This window comes from Artibeus jamaicensis, unplaced genomic scaffold (assembly GCF_021234435.1).
Source record: "Artibeus jamaicensis isolate MK-2021 breed Jamaican fruit bat unplaced genomic scaffold, CSHL_Jam_final scaffold_1964, whole genome shotgun sequence".
NCBI lineage: Eukaryota > Metazoa > Chordata > Mammalia > Chiroptera > Phyllostomidae > Artibeus > Artibeus jamaicensis.
The window spans coordinates 35,010,624-35,037,411 of record NW_026522030.1 but is presented as its reverse complement, the minus strand read 5'-3'; the positions used below and the strand labels follow the sequence as shown (position 1 = coordinate 35,037,411).

General features: G+C 36.2%; 1 protein-coding gene across 1 annotated transcript; it reads left to right on the top strand.

Moving 5' to 3' along the window:
* The first annotated feature begins 446 nt into the window (after nt 1–446).
* On the top strand, nt 447–22,401 carry LOC119045586 (cytochrome P450 1A4-like). The gene is made up of 7 exons (XM_037140347.2): nt 447–604; nt 3,383–4,221; nt 5,465–5,588; nt 13,902–13,991; nt 14,069–14,189; nt 17,111–17,197; nt 19,794–22,401. The coding sequence occupies exons 2-7, from the start codon at nt 3,400–3,402 to the stop codon at nt 20,089–20,091; spliced, it is 1,542 nt and encodes a 513-aa protein (XP_036996242.2). The 5' UTR covers nt 447–604; nt 3,383–3,399; the 3' UTR covers nt 20,092–22,401.
* The last annotated feature ends 4,387 nt before the right edge of the window (nt 22,402–26,788 follow it).

Here is a 26,788-nt window from a genome sequence, read left to right as displayed (position 1 = left end):
GAAACCCAAGCTTCCTAGATTTTGAATTCCCTTCATCTGTCCGCCGCCCCTACTCCCCAACTCCTTGTCTAGCGTGTGGTGCATTCTCCTGGTTTCCTGCAACTCGCAGCAAAGCAATGGCTCCGTACGATCCTATTTTTCTTCCTTGTTTCTTTGCTACCTTTTGGAACTACCTCTGCTTGTCACAAACAATTTAAAAATAATTAGTCTTCCCATCCACCCTCTCCTGCCCTGCTTTTTTTCCAAGACCAATTTCCATCCTACTCCTTTTGTCAAAACCCCTTGCTCCATCTGTCTCTCTCCTTCCATTCACGCTAGAATTTCCCAGCTTCCTGGGCCCGATTTTGGCTGCATAGGCTTCTTCGTCCCTCTCTCTAGTTCTCGAATGTTCTAAACCAGTTCCAGACTCCTCCCCACATGGGTCCAAGGTCCTCCCCTCCCAGTTCTCTACTGGGAAAGTTCTCTCCCAGCCTTTCACGAGGCCTGCTGCCGCTGTGAAGAGACTGCTGTTTCCTAGGATCCCTTCCACTTTCTCCAAACTTTCTCGGTGGTTAGATCCTTTTGCAGACTCCTCGCACTGACTTTGCAAGATTTCTGGGCACAGGTGAGCTTTCCAAGCTTCACTGAAATTGGGATGAATGGATTTGTTGATCTCATGCAGGTTGTTATTCCTTCAAAAAGGTCTTCATCTTGGAGTTCCCCTTAGTCATATCGAGGAGCTTTTTGAAAATGTATCTGTCCCTAGAGATTTGGATGTAATTGGTTTGTGCAGGATGTGATCCTTGCAATGGTTTAACCAGCTTGTGGAGGATGGGGAGGTGGCATATAATGTGTGTCTACATTTGAGAATCAGTACAAAATCCCCCAACCTATGCATGCTCTTTTTACCTGGCTGGTATCTAGAGTTTCCCTGGAATCTTTGATGATGCAACAGCTCACCCTTAGGGGACCTTTTACTCCCTGTCCTCAGCCCTAATTCACCCCCAAAACAACAGGAACAGAATATACCTTCAGAGCTTTCCAAGAAAGTTGCTGGGAAAGCTGGCAATACGTCTGGCCCTGGAAAGCAGCCAAAGATATTTTAATAAATGGAGCTAGAAGAGCCCAGGCTTAACAAGAATTAACAGTGATCACAGTTAGTTACATTTGTTGATGAACTGTAAACTGCCCTGGAAACTCTGGCAACATAATTTTGCTGGGTAATTAACCCTGTGCGTCCCACTTGTGCTTCTGCCCCGTTTTCCCTGCTAGCTTTGATTACTGAAGACTGCAGCTGGTCTTTAAAGTCTTCCAGTCCGAAGTGGTCATTTTACAGACAAGGAAAATGAGGCGAAGGCAGATGTGATTTAGCAGGACAGCTGAACAGGACTGGAGTGAGGCAGGAAATCCAGTCATCCTTATCAGTGCCCAAAGTTCTTCCCAATACAACCACTTCTCACCTATTTAATATCCTGCTTTGGAAATGCCACTGATGATTCTCAATGTGCAAACTGGCAATTTGGTGAATGCCCAAGAGAAATTAAATTTTGTAAAAAAAAAGTGCAAAAGGTTATTGACGCATTGTATTCAGCTCAGAAAACATGGGGAGAAAATGGGGAAAATGAGTTTATCTCTCTAAGCTTCTCTATAATTCTCTCAGAAGAGTGGGTTTTAAAAGACAGCACAGATTTAATGCTTGGTTCTGGATTGGACACATGGTAAGTGCACTGTACAAGGTCATAGTTATGTTTGATGGAAAATGTTTTGCAAAATCAGCATGTTGCAAAGCAGAAACACAATGAAGCCCCCACTGTTTCCTTTGCGAACAGAAAGAAAATGATTTTTTTGCAAGTTGTAGCTGCTGCATTGATTAGGGACTGCTTTTCTTTTTAATTTAAATGTGTATTCAGGTTTTTTTTTTCCGTGAAAATGTTGACCTCTCACATTTAATTCCAAAGTTCAGTTTTTAGTAACCAGTGCCAACCAAGTCGGTGCAGTTAGCCACATTTTATCAGTGAACTTAGAAAAGTGAAGCAATCAGATGAGACAGGGGACAAGGGTTTGCTTGCATATTTATTTAAAGTGTCTAAGGTAAATCCAGTGAGAACTGGACATTTACACTGGTGAACAATTTTAATGCCTCCAATGTTACTTGTCCTGTAAATAATTTGAGAAATGTGACCAGTTTAGTTATGCATGCTTCTAAAGGAAGTTTTTTATTCCCTCTATAGTTACTATAAAATAAAATGACTGACAAATGTATTCTGCATGTATATGAAACTTTTTGGTTAGGTTCCTCTTTGATGCAAGTAATAGAAATGAATTATAGTTAGTTTAAGCAGGAAATAATTCAGTCCAAGGACTAGATCTCATGAAGGTATTAGAAGTAGTGAAGGCAAGGTCACTACTTGGAATAGTAGTGACCTTGGAATGAGGCCTTCCTCAGCCCATTATTTCTTTTCCTTTCTACTTCATTTATTTTTCAGAACTTCTTTCAGTTTCTCGCGTCCTTCCAGTGGGTTAAAGGTCCCCAAATCATATCTTCAAACTTAGATTTTGTAGATACAGCTGCCCAGAGAGGAGATGATCTTTCACAGTTCTGATTCCATCTTCCTAAGGAGGGTTCATTTTGGGTTGGTGGCCCATTCTTGGCTCAATCACCCATGGCTACAAGGGCAAGTTATGGAGCAGGATATGTAGCTTCAGTAGGTCACCCTTTCAAGAGGCTTGGGGAGTGTAAGGACAGGCTTGGCAGACAAACAATTAGATATTCACTAAATAGTTATAGTTCACTAAGTACTTTTAGTGATTTATTTTGATCCTTAAACAATGACAGATGGCTCTGTACTCAACTCTGTATAGCATTTTCCACTTTGTAATCTTATTGTTGTTTATCTAGGCTCCTCATGAGTCTGTGAAATTTTGTATTTTTTTAGTGCCTGACATGGGATGGGGAAAGTCAATAAATATTTATTGAAATAATGAATGACTAATTCGGTCAGCTAGGCTATTTTGATAAGAAAACTGGGATGAACTTAGATTAAGTAACAAGATGAAGATCCTTGGCTAATAATGAGTACGGAATTAGCGTCTATGGCCTTCAGCTCTTTTCCAACCACCAAGGTGCTTTCTACATAAAAATTGTCTTCTTCTGTCTATTGTATCAATGACTGACATGAAACAATTTGGTCTGATGTTTAGAATTATGAAAATAATAGAATTGGAATAAAGGTAAAATGCGTTTTATAAGAATGTGATTTTATCCTTTTGGTACATTGGTTAAGAATAGTTTTCAACTGACTACAAAGAGTCTGTACTTTTCATTTAAATGTTTAAAAGGAGAAAGGGTCTTAGTCTATGCTTAGAATGGTAACACTAAGGTTATATATATTTTTTATTTTAGGTGCTTTATTCCTGAAAATGATATTTGACATGGCAATACCTCCTGAAGTGGTGACCACTTCTCTCATAATTTTGGTGATGGTTTTTATTTTTGTGAGAGCACTCGGGAGTCAGGGGAGAAAGCAGGTGTCTCCTCCTGGCCCATGGTCCTTTCCCCTCATAGGAAATCTTCTTCAGCTTGGAGACCATCCTTACCTTACATTCATAGAGATGAGGAAGAAATATGGAGATGTTTTTCTCATCAAACTTGGCATGGTGCCTGTGGTGGTGGTGAATGGAATGGAAATGGTGAAGCAAGTACTACTCAAGAATGGAGAGTCTTTTGCAGGCAGACCTAACATGCACACATTTTCTTTCTTAGCGGAAGGAAAGAGTCTTTCATTTTCTGTCAATTATGGTGAGAGTTGGAAGCTTCATAAGAAAATAGCCTCTAATGCTTTACGGACTTTCTCTAAAGCAGAAGCAAAATCCTCTACCTGCTCTTGCTTACTTGAGGAACATGTCATCAAGGAAGCTGCTGAGCTGGTTGAAGTCTTTGCAGAGTTGACTTCTAAGAATGGCAGCTTTGATCCCAGAAATGCCGTCATGTGTGCAGTAGCCAACATTGTCTGTGCCCTTTGCTTTGGCAAGAGATATGACCATGGCGACGAGGAGTTTCTTAGGATACTTAAAACTAATGATGATTTACTCAAGGCCTCCAGTGCTGCTAATCCTGCCGATTTCATACCATGTTTTCGATACCTTCCACTGAAGATTGTAAATGCTCCTCGAGAGTTTTATCAGGCCTTCAATCAGTTTGTTGCACGACATGTACAAGATCATCTTGCTACTTATGATAAGGTAGGATTTAAATTTATACCAGGAAAAGGGATTTAGTAACAAGCAAAAGATAATGATGAGATGTGCTGAGTACCCAGGAAGTTGTATGTATTTGTCCTTGGTTCTTTTCACTATAATTTTGCCATAACGACTCTTACACAAACTTAAAAATATGAGTTTCAGTCAGTGAGATTATAGGGCAGTACTAGTTTGTTCTAATGTAGTGACTTTAAGAACAGTTATGAATTTTTTGAGACCTCAGAAATTTCTCCAGTGTGTACTTGAATTGTGAATCTGTAGTTGGCTGATGAATAATTACCATGTAGGTAAGTTCTTTGAAAAAGTCAACCACTGAATTTTTCTTTTTCATTTCATACCTAAAACTATGAGGTCTTAAAAGTGTCAGCATTATTTTCAGAAAGTGTTTTGAATAATTAAAAAATATTGTATAGGGTGCTCCCAGTCTACCCTCTTTTTCTACTTGAGTCCCTTTACTATATATAAGTAAACTTTGAGAAGTTACTTTAGGTGACAAAAATGGACCTTTTTGTGAAGCCTCTGTGATATTTTTGGTCCACTTTTTTATGATCCACAAAAAAGTAACTTTTTCTCATGAAATATGTATGTATTATAAAGAATGGTAGCTGTTGAAGGTTGATTTGCTGAGATGATGACATCATGAAAAAATAAAAGTTAAAAGATGGATAATTGAGCAAATGAAGATATGTAAGGAGTTAAGTCCCTTCCAATGAAAAAGAAGAGGCAATAAAAAATCTGTTTCAAGGTACCACTTAGGAATATTAGAACAAATACAGTAAGTAAAAGAATTTGTAAAGTCCTAAGCTTTTCTTCCTACTCCATAACCTACTTCAGCCTCATCTATTCTCACATGCTGATTACAGTAAAATTCTTACAATGGCTTTGGAAACCTCTGATTATGTTCATTACCCAGCAATGTCTACATGGTAAGCTAATATTTAATTTTTTCAACTATGCTTCTAGCCATAGGAACTTTTTTTATTGACTGAAAGAAACTTTAAAAAGAAAATTGAGCTTGCTCTCTTGGTTTTCTAATCTACATTCTTTTAAAATAGAGCATTAAAATTTGACAAGCAAAATTGGCTGTAAGGTTAAAAATGATCTACTATAATCCTTATATTCCTAGGCAAATTGAGTTCATTTTATACAACATGGTTCACGAGGTTCACATATGACATAAAATGTAAATAGGGATTGATAATCACGCTAAGATTTGTCTCTTCAGGACCATACGAGAGACATTACTGATGCTCTGATTAGTACATGCCACAACAAATCTGCCACTACTAAAATGGCCACTTTAAATGATGATGAAATCATAAGCACTGTGAATGACCTCTTCGGAGCTGGTATGTGAGAGTATTTGTCAAAATGTAAGGGAAATAAGGATTAATTGCTATTTTTGTGCTCTATTGTTTGTAGTTTAAAGTATTTCACTTTTTTAAATCTCAGACATTTTCTGTAGTTATCTCACTCTGATTTAACAGTTTGGTAATCTGCCTTCTTCCCATGTCATTTGGAAAACTTTATTTTCATCTCAGGAGTAGAGAATTGAGTTAATCATGATCTCCGTGTTCATGAAATACCTGTCCTCATTTGCTTGCTTATTACTCTGTATCCCTGCATCCTACTCTCAATCCATTGACACTTATTCTTCATCTATTTAAAAGGTTTTTTTTTACAAAAATGTATTATTTTTGTAAAGCAGGCCTTATATTGTTATGTATTACCATGATTCTTGTATTATCATGATCTTTTAAAAAAAGATTTTCTTTATTTTTAGAGAGAGAGGAAGGGATGGAAAGAGACATGGAGAGAAACATCAAAATACTAAAGGTGTTTTCACAATTTTATTTTAGGGAAAGTATTTTTGAAAGTAATTTTTTTCCTTTTTTCTTTATACAATATATATTGGCAAATTGTTCATTTTTTCCAGGACTTATGCATCTGTGTTCCTAAATTTTCTCACAACAAGAGGCATTTGTTTTGATTTGTATTATTTTTTCTATGCAAATACCCCTGCTTCCCCTCCCCACTGCCTACATATATATGTATATTATTGTGACCATGATTTCAATTTGATGGATGCACTCATTATGTATCATGCAGATGTGATCACTCTGTACTTACCATTTCTTCTGCCAATTATCTAAAGCTAAATACTATTGTTACATTTTGTGAGAATCATTTTTTAAAGCCTGAACACCATGAATACTAAAGACTGGGTGTGTGTGGGTGTGATTAACACATCAAGTAGGCTTTATTTTCATCTTGATTTGTTGAGATAATGTATTTCAGAAATACATAATACTGTCAAGATCCTGAAAAAAATCAACAAATATAAAATTATGGCAAATGACAGAAATGACTGTGATATAGATTAGTAACACCAGATGTGCACAACACAGTTAAACATCGTTTGTATAATGTGTGCCAAACAAAGCACATTTAGTATAATATTTTAGTATGTGATGCATTTATTCATTCAAAAATATATCTGATCAAGTTTGTATTTTGAATGAAAATAAGAGTAACGAAGAAAATTAATAGGACATAAACTTCCACATATGTGTGTTGGTTCTCTAGTGATATGTAATAGAATACTAGAAGAAAAAAGTTGATCTCTAAAGCACATATTTTAATAGATAAAATTTGCAAACACACTGTTTCAACAGCTCTACCTTATTATTAACATTTGTATTTCCATATTTGACTTTTCAAATTGATCATAGAGATAATTTCTTTTCTCCTTTGGATATAAGCAGGAACTTCCACAAACATTTGTTATGACCTCAATTTTTAGATAATCTACCAAGATAGGTAATATATTGCTTGAGCCTTGAAATATAAAGCAAAATTCATGATGATAAAAATATGAGTTCTGTTACATAACTAGGTAGTCCCAGGTCTTGGATAAAATGTCCAGGACTCTACAATGGTCAAAATCAATGTCTTTCATGCAGTATTCATGGCTTGTTCTTTCTCTTTTGCTAGACAACGGAGTCAGTATATTCTGAATAAAAGTCAATATTTTCACACCATACAGTGTTCTAGTGTGGTCATACTTGGAAAACTTACTTTTAGGATAATTTCTTACAGTTTAAAGTCATGGTGGAAATTTTGTGGCTTGTAAACTGTGGAAGCTACTGGCTTACTCAGAGACTGACTTTTTCTTTGTATTTTTTTAACTTTTTTTCATTGTTGTTCAAGTACAATCATCTCCATCCCCCCACCCCCACTTTCCCCCATTCTACCCTCAATCATTCCCCCCTTTGGCTTTATCCATGGGTTCTTTGTACATGTTCCTTGATGATCCTTACCCTTCTTTACCCTGCCATGACCTTTCATCCTATCCTCTGGTTACTGTCAATTTGTTCTTTATTTCAGTGCCTCTGGTTATATATATTTTTCTGCTTAGGTTCCATTTATAGGTGAGATAATATGGTATTTGTTTTTCATCAACTGGCTTATTGCATTTAGCATAATGCTCTCCAGTTCCATCCATACTGTCACAAAGGGTAGGAGCTCCTTCTTTCTTTCTGTTGTGTAGTAGTATACCATAGTTTTTTTTATCCAGTTATTTACTGATGGGCACTTAGATTGCTTCCAGCACTTGGCTATTGTATTGCTGCTATGAAATTGTGCTGCTATGAATATTGGGGTGCACAAGTGTTTTTGAATTGGTGTTTCAGGATTCTTACAGTATAATCCCAGCTGTGGAATTGCTGGATCAAAAGGCAGTTCCATTTTTAGTTTTTTGAGGAAATTCCATACTGTTTTTCATAGTGGCTGCACCAGTCTGCATTCCCACCAACAATATACTAGGGTTCACTTTTCTCCACAACCTCGCCAGCACTTCTTTTCTGATTTGTTTATGATGGCCATTGTGACTAGTGTGAAGTGGTATCTCATGGTGGTTTTAATTTGCATCTCTCTGATGGCTAGTGACAGTGAGCATCCTTTCATATGCCTATGGGCCCTCTGTATGTCCTCCTTGGAGAAGTGTCTGTTCAGGTCCTTTGCCTATTTTATTTTTTAATCAGTTGTTTGTCTTCCTGGAGTGGAGTCATATAAGTTCTTTATATATTTGGGAAATCAAACCCTTGTCTGAGGTATCATTTGCAAATATATTTCCCCACTTGGTTGGTTTCCTATTCACTTTGCACATGTTTTATTTAGCCATGAAGAGGCTTTTTATTTTGATGAAGTTTCATTTGTTTACTCCTTTCTTTCTGTTCCTTGTTCTAGGGGACATATTAGTGAAAATATTGCTGCATGGAATATATGAGATTTTCCTGTCTATGCTCTCCTCTAGGACTTTCATGGTGTTGTGACTTATGTTTAAGTCTTTTATCTATCTTGAGTTTATTTGTGTGCATGGTGTAAGTTGGTGGTTAGATATCATTTTATTGCATGTAGCTGTCCAGCTCTCCCAACACCATTTGTTGAAGAAGCTATTTTTTACTCCATTTTTTGCTGCATCTCCCTTTGTTGAATATTAATTGACTGTAGAAACATGGGCTTATTTCTGGGCTCTCTATTCTGTTCCATTGATCTATGTGTCTGTTCTTGTGCCAGTACCAGACTGTTTTGGTACAGTGACCTTGTACTATAGTTTGATGTCAGGTATTGTGATCCTTTCTACTTTATTCTTTTTTCAAAATTGCTGCAGCTATTCAGTTTGTTTATAGTTCCATATAAATTTTTGAAATGTTTGTTCTATATCTGTGAAATATGTCATTGGTATTTTAATAGGGATTGCCTTGAATCTATAAATTGCTTTGGGTAGTATGGACATTTTGATTATGTTAATTTTTCCAATCCATGAACATGGTATATGCTTCCATTTATTTATATTTTCCTTAATTTCTTTCTTCAGTGTTGTGTAGTTTTCTGAGTACAAATATTTTACCTCTTTGGTTAAGTTTATTCCTAGGTACTTTATTTTTCTTGTTGCTATTTTAAATGGGATTTTTTTCTGATTTCTGTTTATATTTCATTGTTGGTGTACAAAAATGCTTTTGATTTCTGAATATTGATTTCATATCCCACTGTTTTACCAAATTCACTTATTAGGATGCATAATTTTTTGGTGAGATCTGAAAACCAGGTCTTGAGAAGAGAGACTTGGAAAGAAGTTTCCTCTGCCCTGCAGCTATATCTGGGTGTATTTCTTGTTCATGTTGTTTTGCAAGTTGTTTAGAGAAGAAACAAATAGTTAAGTCTCAATGCTCCAGAGCACACAGGCTTGATTTTGGGTGTTAGTTTTATCTCTTTGTGGCCCTGGTGAAATATTTAACCATATCTTTGCTGCTAGTTTCTTGTCTTTAAAATGAGATGAATTATAGACCCATTTCAATAACAATGCAATCAAGTGATTAAAGTTTGATGTCATTATTGTTATCATCACCGTAGAAACCTGGAAAAAAGATGTGCTGGGTAGAGCAGGGCACAGGGGCAAAAATTGGGACAACTGTAATATAATAATAATGAAAAATGTAAGATAAAATTAAAAATGAAAAAGATATGTTGATTTAAACACTAATTCTGCTACTAGATTTTATTTTCTAGAAAACACAAATACTATCATTAATTTTGACATTTGGTTATCATAAAGGTGAATTCATAATTGAAACAGTCTAGAAAACCTTTTTAATGTGGCATTTTTGAGTATTAAGTTTTTGAGAAGTGATCTTATTTTTGACATAGTGTTAAAATTGCTCTTGAGAAAAAAATGATATGTGACATTTTTTCTTTCTTTTATTTTCAATAATGAAAAGGATTTAGTCAATGTATAAATAATCTCAAAAGTGATGATACCCTGTTCAAAGAATGAATTTAAACCATAACAACAAGTACACTAAAAATTAGTATTAAAAAATTGAATGTACTCAGTCCTCCATTATGTGCTATGCTAATTCAAACATAGGACTTTTTGATCCTGATAAGTTCAAGTTTAAGTGCTGACTCTGCCTCTTCTCTGAGTCACCTTCTACAAGGCACATAATGTCTTTAAAGCACATTTTTATCTTCAGTAAAATAAGCATAATTATGTACACCCTATATAGATCTATAGATATATAGGTATATAGTATGGAACTGAGTAATCACTCAGTGGTCACTTATAAATTATAATTATTATTGCTACATAGATCATAGCAATTATTAACATGATATAATGGAATATCTCCATTGTTTTCACTTGTCATAAATACTAACTATATATTTTTAATTTTAATTTATTTTGTAGTGGTTTTAAATTCATAAACATTAAATTTACTACATTAAACATTTTAATTATACAGTTTAGTGATATTATGTATATTTACATTGTTGTGTAACAGATTTCTAGTCTATTTTCCTTTTCTTTTTAAAAAATATATTTTATTGATTATGCTATTACAGTTGTCCCAATTTTTTTCTTTTTTCCCTCTTCACCAGTACCAGCATCCTTTCTAGGAATCCCTCCCTTAGTTCATGTCCATAAGTTACGCCTTTAAGTTCTTTGGCTTCTCCATTTTCTATACTATTCTTAACATCCCCCAGTGTATTTGTGTAGGGGACCAGTTGGTCTTGGCCTGGCAAATGTGACTCAGCTCTGTATGGAAAACCTACAGAAGTAAAGTGGTGGGCAGGAGCCAGACCTTCAAACTGAGTTTTCCCTTGGGAATCAGGCCTAGAAAATGCATACAGATTGTTATGGCTTGCTCTTGCTAAAACTCCATCACCCTGGTCTAAAACAACAAATGTGTATTGTCTATCTTCAAGGTAATTTCCAAAGCCTGTATGAGTTCTCCCAAAGACAGAGCTAATGAGTTCATTGCCCCTCTGCATGTTATTTTCATTTTCTTGATTGTACCTAAAATGTAGACAATAATATTCTATGTAACAGATAATAAATCTTTCTATGATGTAAGACCCCAGGAAAACAATAAAAGCCTGTCTAGGCAAGGGTCGGGATGCTTCCCTCTTGAGGGAGTGACTGAGGCACCCATAGGCACTCTCCCCTTGAGAGAGTAGTCATGCCTGTTCCCTTTTCCCACACAGGATTGTTGTCGCCTGTGCATTCATTCTTGATGTAAGCCACGACAGGCGGACTCTGCTGGCCAGGGTCTGCCACATATTTGGTACCTACCAATTATGCTTTTTAATCTCTGCACTATTTCCCCTCTTCTTCCCCTTCCCCCTCCCAGCTAATAACTCTCCAAATGATCTCCATATCTATGATTCTGTTCCTGCTCTGGTTGTTTGTTTTTTAAATTCAGTTGATAGTCGTGAATTTGTTGCCATTTTAATGTTCATAGTTTTGACCTTCTTCTTTTTCTTAAATAAGTCCCTTTAACATTTCATGTAATAATGGGCGCAGTGATGATGAACTCCTTTAAGTTTACCTTGTCTGAGAAGCACTTTATATGTCCCTCCATTCTAAATGATAGCTTTGCAGGATAGAATAATCTAGGTTGTGGGTCCTTGTTACTCATCACCTTGAATAGTTCTTGCCAGCCCCTTCTTGCCTGCAAAGTTTCTTTTGAGAAATCAGCTGGAATTCTTATGGAAACTCCTTTGTAAGTAATTCTCTGCTTTTCTCTTTCTGCTTTTAAGATTCTCTGTTTATCTTTATCCTTTGGCATTTTAATTATGATGTGTCTCGGTGTGGTCCTCTTTGGGTCCAACTTGATTGGGACTCTCTGTGCTTCCTGGACTTGTATGTCTATTTCCTATACCAACCTAGGAAAGTTTTCTTTTGTTATTTTTTCAAATAAGGTTTCAATTTTTTCTCTTCCTCTTCTCCTTCAGTCACCTATATGGTTTGAATGTTGGTACATTTGGAGATGTCCTAGAGGCTCCTTATACTGTCCTCATTTAAAAAAAAAACTATTTTCTCTTCTTGCTGTTCTGGTTGAATGCTTATTTCTTTCTTATGTACAAAATCATTGATTTGTATTTTGGCTTCATCCACTCCACTGTTGGTTCCCCATAGATTTTTCTTTATTTCACTTAATGTAACCTTCAGTTCATCCTTTCTTTTTATGTTGTTGCCATACTCAATGAGTTCTTTTTCTGCAGTTTTGTTCTTTTCTTTCATTTGGGCCATATTTCTTTGTCTCCTTAATTTAGCAGCCTCTCTGTGTTTGTTTCTGTGTATCAGGTAGAGCTGCTGTCACTCCCTATTGTAGTGTGGACTACTGTAGAAAATGCACTTGCAAATTGTGTGGGGTAAGCCTTAGGTAATTGCCAGGGTCTCATATCCCGCTTCACTGCTTTGTAGTTCTGTGTGGGTAGAGAGCTTAGAGAGGGGACAGTACTGTTGCCTGGCTCCTGGAGGTTTGCTTGGAACTTACCCTGTTTCTAATGACTTCACTTACTGCCCATTTGTGACTGGTGTCCTTCTAGCTGTTTTCCTGGTGCTGAATCCCAGAGCAGTGAGTCTGTGTAATTTATAAGTCCACAAGGGCCCTTTAAGTGGAGTCTCCTGAAAGTGTGGCAGTTTCTTCTGCTGCCCCCATCTCCACTGGTTTTTACAGCCAGAAATTATGGGGATTCATCTTCCTGGCTCTGGAAACCTAGGCTATGTGGTCTTGCCTAGGGCTGGGATCCCTCAGTCCCGAGGTATCCTTCCTGATTTTTGTCCACCACATGTGAATGTGGGACCACCTCTTCTGCTGCCTCTCTGGGCCGTATCATGTCTCCACCTCTCCTACCCATCTGGATGAATGTGGCTTCTTTAAATCCTTGGTTGTTAAAGTTCCACACAGCTTGATTTTCTGATGGTTCTGGGTGTTGTTTTAAGATCTAGTTGTAATTTTTTCTGCAGGTGTTAAAAGAGGAAAAGAGTGTTTACCTGCACCTCCATCTTCAACAGAAGTCTCTAGTCTTTTTTTTTTTTATCTTGTAAAACTGAACTCTATGTCTACTAAACACCAATTATCCCCTCTCTTTCCCCTAGCCCTAGCAACTATTTTTTAATTTCTGTTTCTATTATTTGACTGCTTTAGATGCCTCATATGAGTGAAATCATATAGCACTTTTCTTTTTGTGACTGACTTGTTTCATTTAACATAATGTCTTTGAGTGCATACATGTTGTAGCAAGTGACAGGACCTCCTTTTTTTTAAGACTACATAATATTCTATTGCATGTAGATACCATGTTTTGCTTATCCATGCATCCATCAATGGACATCGGGGTTGTTTTCACCTCTTAGCTGTTGTGAATATTGCTGCAAAGTACTTGGGTGTGCAAATATCTCTGTGAGACCCAGCTTTCAATTATTTGGGATCTGCTATGCACAGAAGTGAGACTTTTGGATTATATGATAATTCCCGTTAATTTTTTTGAGGAACTTTTATACTGTTTTCCATAGTGACTACACCAGTTTAACTAGAGACTAGCAATGCATAAAAATTCCAATCCTGTACATCCTCACCAACATTTACTGTTTTCTGTCCTCTTGATAGTGACTATCCTAAGGGGTGAGTAGTTAAGCCTATATTCTAAAACAAACTTTAATACATAGTGATTATTTTACTGTGAGTTTACTAATTATTAGTTATATTTAGAATCTTTTCCCTGGATTCATAGTATTCAAATATGAAGTAAATGAGAATACCAATTTTGCTAATGATTTTCTCCATGACATTTTGTCTCATTTTTTTTTTCAGGTTTTGAAAGTGTATCAACTTGTTTGCATTGGAGCTTTCTTTATTTGATATACTATCCAGAAATTCAAACCAGAATTCAAGAAGAAATTGGTAAGATGCTTTCGGATGAAAAATATAATCCTTATAATTGTCATTTTTTTATTAAATAAAAAAAACTTCTCTTTCAGATGCAAACATTGGGCTTAAATCACCCAGATTTGAAGACAGGAAAAGTTTACCCTACACAGAAGCTTTCATAAATGAAATATTCAGACATGCCTCCTTCGTCCCTTTTACTATTCCACATTGGTAAGCTTGTGATTCTCCTTTGAAAGGCAGTCAAGTGTGGGTGGAGGGGAATGAGGAGCCTAAGGCATTCAAATACTCTAGGTTCTTTAAAATATATAATATGTTAGTATTATTTATTATTTTAAATCTTATTTTATTTTATTTTGAAATTGTCTAATGAAATTTTTACAGAGTACAGCAGCATATTTTGTGACTGTTTTCATAACTAAATTTTGATAGCATTAATTTTTATCTTACATATATTAATTAAGGGGAGAAAAGGATATGGAAGTTCCAGAAGATGGATAACATGGCCATAATACATTTTTGGCTATGAAATGTCTTACAGACTCACTTAACTTCCTCCTATGAAGAGTTTTAGCCACCTGCTGATGTGGCATCCTTTTCAGTAGCTTAGAATTCTGTTGGTCAGTCCACTAAGGAGGACAGTGTTACCACAAATAGATTAAACAGAGTTTCTATTTATAAATATTTGAAATTTTATTGAACCTTATACCAGACTCTCCAGCTCACAAATGCATGTCAATATAGATTAAGCTTTATTAAATATAAATGTGAGCAATCAAAGTTCTGGTACTTTGAACTATTTCCATTCTATACAATTAAAATAAAAAATGAAAATCTCAGTGCTTTTTTGTTTCCAGCCTTTCAACTGTGAGGGAGTGGGAATGTCTCTTACTCCGGGAAGCTGAGGTAATCCTGATTATTGGTGCAGTAGGAAGTGGTGCCTTCAGCTGAGGTGTCCTAAAAAGCCAGACCACTGGCTCAGCAGAGTCAAGGCTAGACACCGAGCAAAACATTTCCCTGCATTTTGTCTCCTTACTTTGTTTTCCATATTCACTCACAATGCTGTTAACTCCCAGTGATCCCTTTCCTGCAGACCCACTTTCTGTTTGAAGTAAATTTCATCTTCAGGTTAGGTGTTAAAAACAGGTCCTATTTTTAAAGAAGCCATTCTTCTGTCCCAATGATTTTCATAAGGTGACATGGGTTCCTCATAAAACAGTATGACCTATAAGCTTTACTAAATAAACAGAAACAGAGAGGCTCTGCAAAATTGACAGGCACCATTTGGATTAAATGACAGTGATCATTTACTTTGGAGGCCAGAAAATGCATCTGAGGACATATCTGATAGGAAAATTTATCTTAAAACATAGCTGTTCATTATTTTACTAAAAATGAAGAAATAGTATATAGAAGAACAATTCATTGACCAATGGGAGTAGTGTGATATGAAACAAGAATTTTTGCACACACATAAAAGACATGTATGTTCTTTGGGACTAAATTGTCTTTCTATACCTGGAATTTTACTGTGTTCCATTTAAAAACACATGGGATCAGAAAGCAGAAAATATATTAAAATAAATTAAAAGAAGCTAAAAAAATAATCATTAGTAAAAGGGACAAAAGTTTTGCTATTACCTACAACACACACTACACAAGACTAAACAGTACCCTAATATTACATGTATGTTTCCCATAGTTATGTGGAAATGCACTTTCATACAAAAGTTTCAGGAATATATATGGAGAGAGAGAGAAAAATCCTACAATTAATGATTTTATATATTGAATTCTCCATTAAAATACTCATATTCAATAAATGAAATAAAATTTTACATGCTAAGTTTCCATAAAGTAGGAGCATGAAACTTTTGACATAGAACAGAATTGGAGCAGCTGAATACACAGAGACCATGTGGACAAGGATGTATTGAAACAAGCAAGTGACCGTGCTAGGAGGAGGTCATCTTTCCTCCAAAATTGATATATTCCTTTCCTGGCATCCCCTTTATTGGATTTTCAGGGTACCCAATAACTAATGTCCATATTATTTGCTAAAGTTCAATACTAGCTATAAGATGAGCAGAGATCAGATAGAAATTCAAACATGAGCTTTCATAATGATCAGAGGTAGTTCACACAATTTGGCTTAGAGATGGGTCAAGTAGGCTTCCTTATACTTCTCGCCTTAATTAGACATACTTTGCCACTTGGTCTCTGGCAAGTTGAAACAGCAGTAGTCTCCTATGGAAGTATGAAAGCTGCTTCTCCAAGCTCATCTGATTAGTGATGGTAGATGAGATGTACCTTCTCTACAGGTTGGCTTATCAGAAGAAAGAATGCAGAAGTGGCTAAGCCAAGTGTCTTCAGATTCTTCTCTCAAACTCATCAAATAGAAATGTCCTTGCTGTTCCTTTGGGGCAGAAGTAAATGTGGGGGCCAGCTTGGAATTTAGGGAGTGCCACATGGGAATATAACATGATTTAATCGAATCCATGCATAATTAAAGAGGTATAAAAATACAAAGGTATACAGTTTGCATAAAGAAGTTTGAGTATGGCACTAAAAAAATAGAGTTCTAATGACAACTTAGAGATCATCCAACACAAACAATATTATTTCATAGCTAGAAAATAAAATCACAGAGTAGATATGAGATTTGCCCAACAGTTCACAGTGAGCAGTGTCTGGAGTTCAGATTTTCTAGTTCCACTTCCATTGTTCCTTCTACCAGATACTAAAGATGTCATGTTTTGTTTTCTTAATCTATTGATAAAAGCCAAAACACACAAGGCACACAGAAAGTAACGATATCATTACAGTTTCCTGATATAATTTGATGTGTCTACTTATGGGCAACTTTGTCATAGAAATATTGAGATAATTTTTCATTGAGATTTTTTACTCATAGCAATGTCTTAAATATGATAAGTGCTCAATATGTTTTACAAATGCAAGAAAAGGCACAAATTACTAATTTGGCAATAGGTGAAAGATGTATTAGTTAATGAAACAATGAAGATTTATAAAGATTTCATATCACTATAGTTTCCAAAAAGACATTAATAGGGATGGATTATTTGAATTCACAGAATGTGCTGAAATGATCATGATGTACTTTGCTTTCCCAGCACCACAGAAGACACTACCCTGAATGGTTATTTCATTCCCAGGAAAACGTGCACCTTTATTAACATGTATCAAGTAAATCATGATGAGTAAGTCACCAAAATTATTTCTTGGGGTTAAATTTGTTTGGTTGTTTGTTACTTATTAATCAGGGGAAGATACACATTCTTAACTAAATATTATTCCTTTTATTTCTCTTGAAATAAATTGGAAGAAAATTCAGGTTTCTTTCCTCACTGACAATGAGAATAACATCTTAACATAGATTCATTCAGAGCAAATCTAATTTCAAAAGTGGGCTTACTGGGGGAGATGTGGACCAAGGACTTTTGGGGCTCACCCTCTGCATAGGTTAGGGCCACTGAAATTTTAAATGCATCATGAAATCCCCCCAAAGAATATGAAAGATGAAGCAGAATATATTTCTGTCTTTTTGTTTGGTTTTCCTCTATCTCAACACCTAGGGCAGTGCCTGGCACATAGTAGCCACTCAATAAATATTTGCAAATAAAATATAACTAGAGTCTCATCCATATCAGCTATAAATAGACTGAAATAAAAATACCTCACCCAGGAAAAGTGAGGATGGTGGCAGTGGTGATAGTGGTGGTAGGAATAATGATGATGTCAGCTAATATTTATAGACCCTACTTTGTTGGGTACAGAATCTTAAAGTGTCACCTCTGAGCCTCAACAATAATCCTCTGCAGTGGTGCTACCATGATACCAATTTCACAAACGAAGGAACTTTCAGCCAGGTAAAACAAATTGCCTAAGGTCACGTGTTCAGTAAGTGGCAAAAGCAGAACTGACATTCAGTGCGTATATCCTGTTGGACAGAAATTCATTCTCCATGTGGTCTGGTCAGAGCTTGATGTGTCCAGGAAACTGACAGAAATTGCATTCTTGTGCACTCAGTGGGCTGTTCCTCTGACTGATGTCTCATGCTCCAGGCTGTTTGGGAGAGAGGTGATTGTCCTGTGTACCTAACAGCACCTTCACAACCAGCAAAATGGTGGCCTGCACTGCACAGTCTGACCCATCATAACATTTATTGTCAGAAAGATTGATACCTACATTCTTGTTTTCTTAGATTTTATTTGTTTATTTTTAGACATGGGGAAAGGGAAGGAGAAAGAGAGGGAGAGAAACATCAATGTGTGGTTGCCTTTCATGTGCCCTTTATGGGGGACTTGGCCTGCAACCCATGCATGTGACCTGACTGGGAATTGAACTGGTGACCCTTTACTTCCCAGGCTTGGCACTCAATCCACTGAGCCAAGTTACTTCCACTCTTCACAATTTGTGATTATGCTGAATAAAACCAAGCATTTAAAACTCACTATAAGAAAAATATAGTCAGAGTAAATTTAATGGCATTTGTTCTCAGAACTACCTCAAGTGTCCTAAGTGTCCTAGTATCCTAAGAATGTATGATTATATTGAATATTGCATAATGCTCAAATAAACCATGTTAACACAGGTGCTTATAAAGAAATATTGCTTGTATAGAGGCACTTGTTTAAGGTAAATGAGTATGGGATTCAAGACTTGATATAATGGGGAAATTAGTCCTCTTTAGTGAAACAGAGGTCGCTAACTTAAGCACTTCCTGAGCAGTGGGAAATACCAAAGACGAGAGAATTGCCCTTGTTGAAGCACTGTGAAGGGGGTCATCTGTTGTGTGTAATTCAGCACAGGAAACGGAGGGCAAGCAGGACATTGTCCCAGTGTTGTCAGCTCTTTCAGTTGTAAGATAGAACTTGGAAATGGAAGTTTTCAGGTGGACTCCTCTGATGTTTAAATGTTAGAGACAATGAATTACTTTTAAAAGATTGTGAGAGCAAAACAAAATTTATTGAAAGACTGAATACGACTTATAGATCTCCAGACCTGTGACTTTGGTGAAGAAAGAAAACAAATATTCTAGAAAGAGAGTGACATTGATACACAAAAAAGCCCAGTTCTTGGTAAAGTCAACTAGGTGTCCAATGTATGCCTTAGGGTGTATTGGAAGCATGCTAGCATGAATTCTCATGGGAAAGCCAGATTTGGAGCCTGAACCAGAAGGTGGGAGGAGAAGAGAGAGCCAGATGCAGGACAGGCTTGGAGCTGTGGGCAGCCCCTCAGCCAGAACTGCTTTCTGGTCACCTGGATGGTGTCTGTGATGATGTATGAAGACCTTCTACTCAATATAATTAATTATACCAGAGTGAGAAGTATGCTTATTGTGTTTAAAGTAAAGAAGATTGAATATTTATTTTTTTATTTATACCAAAACTATGAAATATTCATAGGTGAATTTTGTAGAACTCTTCATTTTATATAATAAAAAATGGAAATAAATTTTTAAGGATTTTATTCACTATTTAATGAATTAGAAATTATTTTAGTGAAAACTAAAAATAATTGTAGTAATTATTTATGGCTTCTAAAAATGCCAATAAATTAAAGAATTTTATATGCATACATTCATAATAATGATATACCTACATAATTTTATATATACATATGTGTATATATGTATGAATATTTACACGTGCATATTATATAACATTTCTAAAGTATATTCCAAACTTGAACAAAGCATGTCATGCAAAAAAATTATTGTGCAGAAGTTGGCAAGAATGGCAAAAGGATCAAATGATTTCTTTTTAAAATGTAACTTTTGTCTATTTTACACAGAACTATCTGGGATAATCCTAGTTTATTTAGTCCTGAGAGATTCCTAAATGAAAACAAGGAACTGAATAAAAGTCTTGTTGACAAGGTTCTGATATTTGGAATGGGAATCCGGAAGTGTCTCGGAGAAGACGTTGCAAGAAATGAGATATTCATTTTCATCGTCACAGTTCTGCAACAGCTCAAGCTGAAAAAATGCCCTGGCGCTGAGCTGGACCTGAAGCCCATATATGCATTGGCCATGAAGCCCATGCCCTACCAGCTCCTGGCAGAGCCCCGCTCCCCCTCTGGCACCTCTTAGGTTCTCAGCTGGAGGTGGGTTTCTGATTTAAGTCAGAAAAGTTATGTGATTCAAATTCATTTAATAAGCAATTTAAAAATTGTACCCTAAGCCATGCTATTAGTTCAATTCTTTGTCTATCATCCTAATATAGAAAGTGTTTTTTAAAGTATGTGATATAGCTTCAGTTCTAATATGAGAGATCTGCCTATAAGGATATTTTAAGATAATAAAGTGTGATGTGATTCAGGGATTGTAACCCTATGTCTCATGTGGTGGGGTCCCATGCGTCACAGTGAACATGAAAGGAGGAGAAAGATGTGTGGTGGATTGAACAAGTAGGTAAGAAGGCTCTGTCTACCTTCCTTTACACCAACTTCAAATGAACAGGTATATTAACATTGGTTTTGAAGGTAGAGTTCAGAATGAGAACAAGGTTCTGATGTCAAATATTATATATTTTCCAGTAGTCTGGGAAATTGGTGCTCAAGATTTCCAGAGAAGGGAGCAAGAGTGGCCTAGAAGAGCAGAGAACATTTCAGTGGTAATCGATTTGCTGAGCTGGTTTTAGAGAAGCAGAGAAAAGGACATGAGGGGGAATGTCTTCAAAATCCATTTTTATATTGCCTCTTACATTTTCTGTATTAAGAATTTAACATCAAGGCAAAGTGGAGTTTTTATAATGCTACCAATTGCTTTTGGCACCTATTACATGTGTATTAGCCTGCTAGGGCTGCCATAACAAAATACTACAGTCTGGGTGGCTTGAACAACAGAAATTTATTTTCTCAAGATCAGGGTGTCCGCAGGGTTGGTTTCTCTAAAGGCCTCTCTTCTTTTGTAGATGGTTGTCTTCTTGTCAGGCCCTGACATGGTCTTATCTTTGTGTGCACAAACCCCTTGTGTCTCTCCTTTATCTCATAAGGACACCAGTCATATTATATCGAGCCTCATCCTATCGGCTTCATTGTAAGTTAACTCTTCAAAGACCTAACCTTTAATGAAATACAATTTTACTCCGAGGTACTGAGGGTTAGTACTTCAACATGAATTTTGGGCATGGGAGAGGGGCACAATGCAGCCCAGGATGACATGAAGAGAAAGATTTCGATTATTTAAAAATATTTTCCAGTGTGGTACCCAGCATTACGAGTGTGCTTCTTTACTTGAATTTGTTAATGAGCTAAGTCACATAGGGAACATAAAATAGACAGTGAAAAACCACGTATTTCAGATTGAGGCTTTAAGAGGACTTGCATTAACAGGACTTGGAAATCAAGCTGGTGCATGAAAGCATATTTGGGGTCCAATTCAAATGGGAGAGCAGTTAGGGAGGGGTGGCTCTACATAATGACCATGGTGACCAGGCTGCATCAATGAAAGCAGAGAAGTTAAACAGTTTGGATGCATTTCTTTTCAAATACAAATAAACTCAGCATTATCCTTGGGAATAAGTGAATGGGATTGCTTGACTTTGTGTGTGTGTGTGAAAACTTTTGGAATTATTATGACCCTGACAGTATGTTAAACAAAAACTATGTTTGCCTTTTTTTCTGTAAGAAACTGCCAAATCTTCTGTGTATTCAACAACAATGGAAATGACTAGAACACTACAAGAATCTTGGTTTCTGATTATCTGGTATTTTCTTTTTTTTTAATTTATTTTTTAATTGATTATGCCATTACAGTTCTATTCCCCTCTTCATTCCCCTCCACCCTACCCCCCGTCCCCATCATTACCCCCCCTTTAGTTTATGACCATGTGTCTCAAGTTCTTTAGATTCTATATTTCCCATACTATTCTTGCCCCCCATCAATTTTCTATCTACTGTCTATGCTACTTATTTTCTGTACCTTCTCTCCCTTTCTCCTCCTCCCACTCCCCTATTGCTAACCCTCCTTGAGATCTTCATTTCTATGTTTCTGCTCCTGATCTAGTTGTCCTTTTAGTTTGCTTTTGTTTTAGGTGTGGTTGTTAATAACTGTGAGTGTGCTGTCCTTTCACTGTTCATGTTTTTTAAATTTCTTTTTCTTAGATAAGTCCCTTTAACATTTCATATAATAAGGGCTTGGTGATGATGAACTCCTTGAATTTGATCTTATCTAAAGAATTGTACCTTTCTAACCTCTTCTTTTTTTTAACACTAAGCACACATGATTTGGTACTTCCATTTTAACACACTGTATTGTAAAATGCTAATCTTCAATGTTACTATGCTCTGAGGCATAATAACTGGGGAACTACTGGGCTTTTTGTACAGGTTATGTTTGCCTTTTATGTATTTTTAGAAACATGGACAAGAATAAAATAAGAAAAGTATAAAAGCAAAATAGGAATAACTTTCTTTGCCATTTAATATGTAAAGATGAATTATTCTTAATTATATGTATTTGCTTAGCCTTAATAATTTATTTTATGAAATGTAATCAGAAGCAACACAGTGTATAAAATATTATATCAAAGTAACTTATATTAACAAATGCCTTAAATTAGCTGGAAACAACTCACAAAACTCATTATGACTATAGAGCAGTTGATAATATATAGATACATGCATCAGTGTTAAACCAGATGAATTAAATCCTTAAAGGCATTGTATATAAAGCAAAAAAAAACACCCAGAGTTACACAAATTAGATATCTTGCTACACACAAGTACATATGGCTTCCCTTGGGGTTCTTGGTAACATCATGAAGATGAAGACCTAGGAACGTGATCCACTGAATGATGCAACTGGGATGCAATGTGTCTGGTCCCAAGTGCTCTTCAAAGAAAAAATCTTGCACCAAAATTTGTAAAGGCATTTACATTTTCCACATTGCCATTCTCTATCTTCTTTTCTAGGTAAGCCTGTAGTTCAGATGTGATACCAATCCACATGACAGAGTAAGAAATCAGAACCCTTTTGGAGAGGCAAAAGAAGTCTTTGGGGGTTTTATTGTATGCAGAATTATTCATCAGGCTATAAAATCTACAGAGATCCCAGGCCTCCAGAGGGGTGGATGCACAATATGATTTTTCAGATTCACACAGGACACTTCACAAATTCTCAGATTCATACTTTAAATGAACAAAAAAAACCACTGTGCTGTGTATACCTTGAATCAGAAATAGCTGAAAAGGAGTTGTTTTATGGCTTAACAGGCTATAAAAACAAATTGTGTGGAACACACCACTGGTTTTCTCTTTGGAAAACAATAAAATGCAGGATGCAGACAACTGACTCTCTGTGACACACATTTCTAACACAGAGAAAACCTAAATAAATAAAAAATCGTAAATGTGTATAGGTATCCTTCCCTCTTTCATCACATTGTTTACAGAGAATAGTTTACCTGAATTCAATCTGATGATCAGACCCCACCAATAGTAAACTGCCCACATACATTAAACACCATTGCCTGCTACCCTTGTGGACAGAAGCATGTTGTTGTATGAATGGATTTTCCAGAAAAGTAAGATGATTGAGTTCCAAAATGCTCATATTAGTGGAACTTAGTAAAAGTACTTCTGAGTTGCTGATGCCTTTACAAATCATAATTTTATCTTTTTCAGGCTTTGTACTGACGCTTATTTCTAAATTTACTGCATGGGTCAGTTCTCATTTGATGGACTCTTGATCACATCCTTCATTCCTGCCCCAGTGCCTGCTTTCATTCATTATTTTAACGAGAACTTCTCTGCTCCCTCCAGGCTCCACAGATTCAGGACCTGGTCTGTCCAGCTCTGTTTCAGGAACACAGCAGAAAATCAATAATGATTGTTCAGTCATTGTGGAAATTAATTAATGATTAAATGAATGGATCTAGTGCGAGGGCAGGAAAAGCTTTAGCAAAAAGAAGTGCCTGGGATTTCCTAGTATGGGTAGTACTTCTGGTATCTCTGCTTATATTTTTTATTTTTATCTTGTTGCGTACATCTCAGACTGAAAATCTGTTCAGTCTTCTCACATTTGTTTAATCTCTAAGATCCAAGCCCCATCAAATAAGACCTTAATTCATTTTTTTAAACTGACACATTTATAGCACCAGATTCCGACAGGAAATTATTTCCTAACTCTCTCCCGAGGACCACTGTCAAAGTGTGTCCGAGGCATCTCCAAGGGCAACATCTCAAATGCGTTCCAACAAGCCATTGTGTTTCTCCCACTTTGACATCTCCATCTTGCCAACATACATGCATATCAGCAGCTGACCTTGTCCTTGACTTTACCAGGATCATTGGTTGTCTAATAGCATCTGTCATTTCTGCCCACTCTGGGGGGAAGATGGTATCTTTGCTTTCTCCCTGTAATGTTTACACCCAAGTATGGGTTTGGAGGATTTACCTATTTTTTCAATGGCATAACTGAGAAGGGTAGTTCTAAAGAAAGCTGACTTGAAGGTTTGGGGAATATTGGAAGGGACTACACCCCCCTCAAAATCATCTCCTGTCACTGACTGCTTAGCGCAGACTGCCCCAGGACCTCACGCGCTCGCTGCAGACAGGTGCAATTCCTCCACCCTGTACCCACCCCACTGTTCCAGGCGCCATGAGCACTCTTCACACCAGCTTTTGCACACTGAGGCTGGTCAAACAAACTAACTTCTCAGTCCTAGACAGATGTGGTTTATCTGACCCTTGCCCCAGGCATAACTCCTGAATTGTCACTTTCTACCCTAGGACAGACCTTTGCCATCCATGGCAGTGGCTTCAGAGTATATCCCTTAATTTGAAGAAAATTCTGATGGCGCCTGAATGGGCAAAATTATTGTACTTTGCCTAGAGCTTAGAACTTTGCTTCTTTGTCCCCCATCCCTCCACCCTCAGCACCAGAAATGTAGAAGCAATATATATAAGCAGGATGGACCTAGGGAAATCAGCTACTTACTTAAGAAGTAATTGAAATATGTTCCAAAGTTACATCACTCAGAAAATTATTTCAGATAGACTAAAGATCTAGATAATTAAAGCCAAATGTTAAAATGTTTAGAAGAGTAAGAAAAAAATTTTAAACATAGTACAGAAAATGCAACCCATAAAAAATTCTTAACTCATTTATCACTTGGAAATTTAAAACTTCTGCTCAATGAAAGGCTCAATAAACAAAAGTAAAAACAAGCCATTGAGTGGGGAAGAATATTGACAACACTTGTCACAGAAGGGAAGTAGTATCCAGAATAAAAAATAATTTATTCAAATAAATAGGAAAAATAAAATTGGCACCTCGTCTCTTCAAAATAGGCCAAGTTTATGAATAGGCAAAAACATAAGGGGCCAATCAACATAAAAAGTTGCTTACTTCAGTAATAATCAGTTAAGTAAATATTAAGCTAAAATACCATTTCACACACAGGAAACTGGCAACATTTGAACCGTCTGACAATAGTGATACTGGTGACTATTTGTAGAAATGAGAATATGCATTCACTGTTGTTTGCAGTATAAATGGTACCACCAATACAAAATTTGGAATGTTTAATAAACCATTTAGAAATTTGTGTTAAACTTGAAGATGTACTTACTTGATATTCAACACTTCCATTGAAAGTCACACACTCGCGAGAAAGCATGTATTGTCCACTACAGTTTTCCTTTTCTTTTAATACTGAGAAACGAGAAAACTGAATGCTCATAAACACAATACTAGATTGATGTAATTATGTTGTAATCATGTAATAAATACAGTGGTGCAAACAAGTATACTAGCTTTACGTGAATCAACATGGCTAAAACTCCAAATCATGTTCAGTGAAACAGAAGTGCATTGCATGGGGTATGAGATAATATTTATATAAGTATTTTTAATAAATGAAAAGAACTGCCGTATATGGTGGATGCATGCATATATAGTAACAGTATTAACACATACATGGGAATAACAAACACAAAATTTCGTATTCTGTGGATCATGCACATATGTTTTTATTGATTTTGTTAAAAATATATAAATGCTTACATGGGAAGTGTAAGATGTAACATGTAAATAGAATGGTGATGAAAACATGATTTTAAAAATATTTCAGTTTAGGCTTATGCTCTAAATATAGTATTGCATTCATTTGAGCTTATAAATTACCTCCATTTATAAGGAGGTAATATATGTGGACCCATCTTTCTGTGAAAGGGTGAAGAAATGCTTAAGGATGGCAATTATTTATTGTAAAATTCATGGTCGTGGTCCGGAGAGAGTAAATCTTCAAACTCTTCAACTAGACAAACCAGGAGTTAAAACATGAGGTTGTAGAAGTTCTGCATTGTTTAAAGTAAAACAAAAGCTGACAATTGAGAACATGGAAAAGAAACTGTTTATATAAAATGTTAAAAATCTGGGATTATTCACTGATTGATTAAGAAGCTCTATACACTTACCTAACACTTTATTTAATTTTTAGCAAATGTATTCAACTAAAGATGCCAGACATGAAAAAAAGGACTAAAGTGTGATCCCTAACTTCAGATGCTCATTAAATGCAGAGGCAAATAATGATAATTGTGTATGCGTATGTGTATATACACAATATGCAATTCTCTTTTTTTGTAAAGTCTTTCACAGTGTGAATGCTTTTTTTGGATCACATAGGTATATGTATAGTTCTGCTAATGTTCCTCTTTGCACAGCTGGTCACTCTTCTAAGGAATTTTCATTCTTTGATTCTTTGAAGCCAGCTTGGTCTATTTGGTGCTATGTCCTAGCAGTCTTCACAGGGTTTTACTGTGCCTCTTACTTCTCTGCC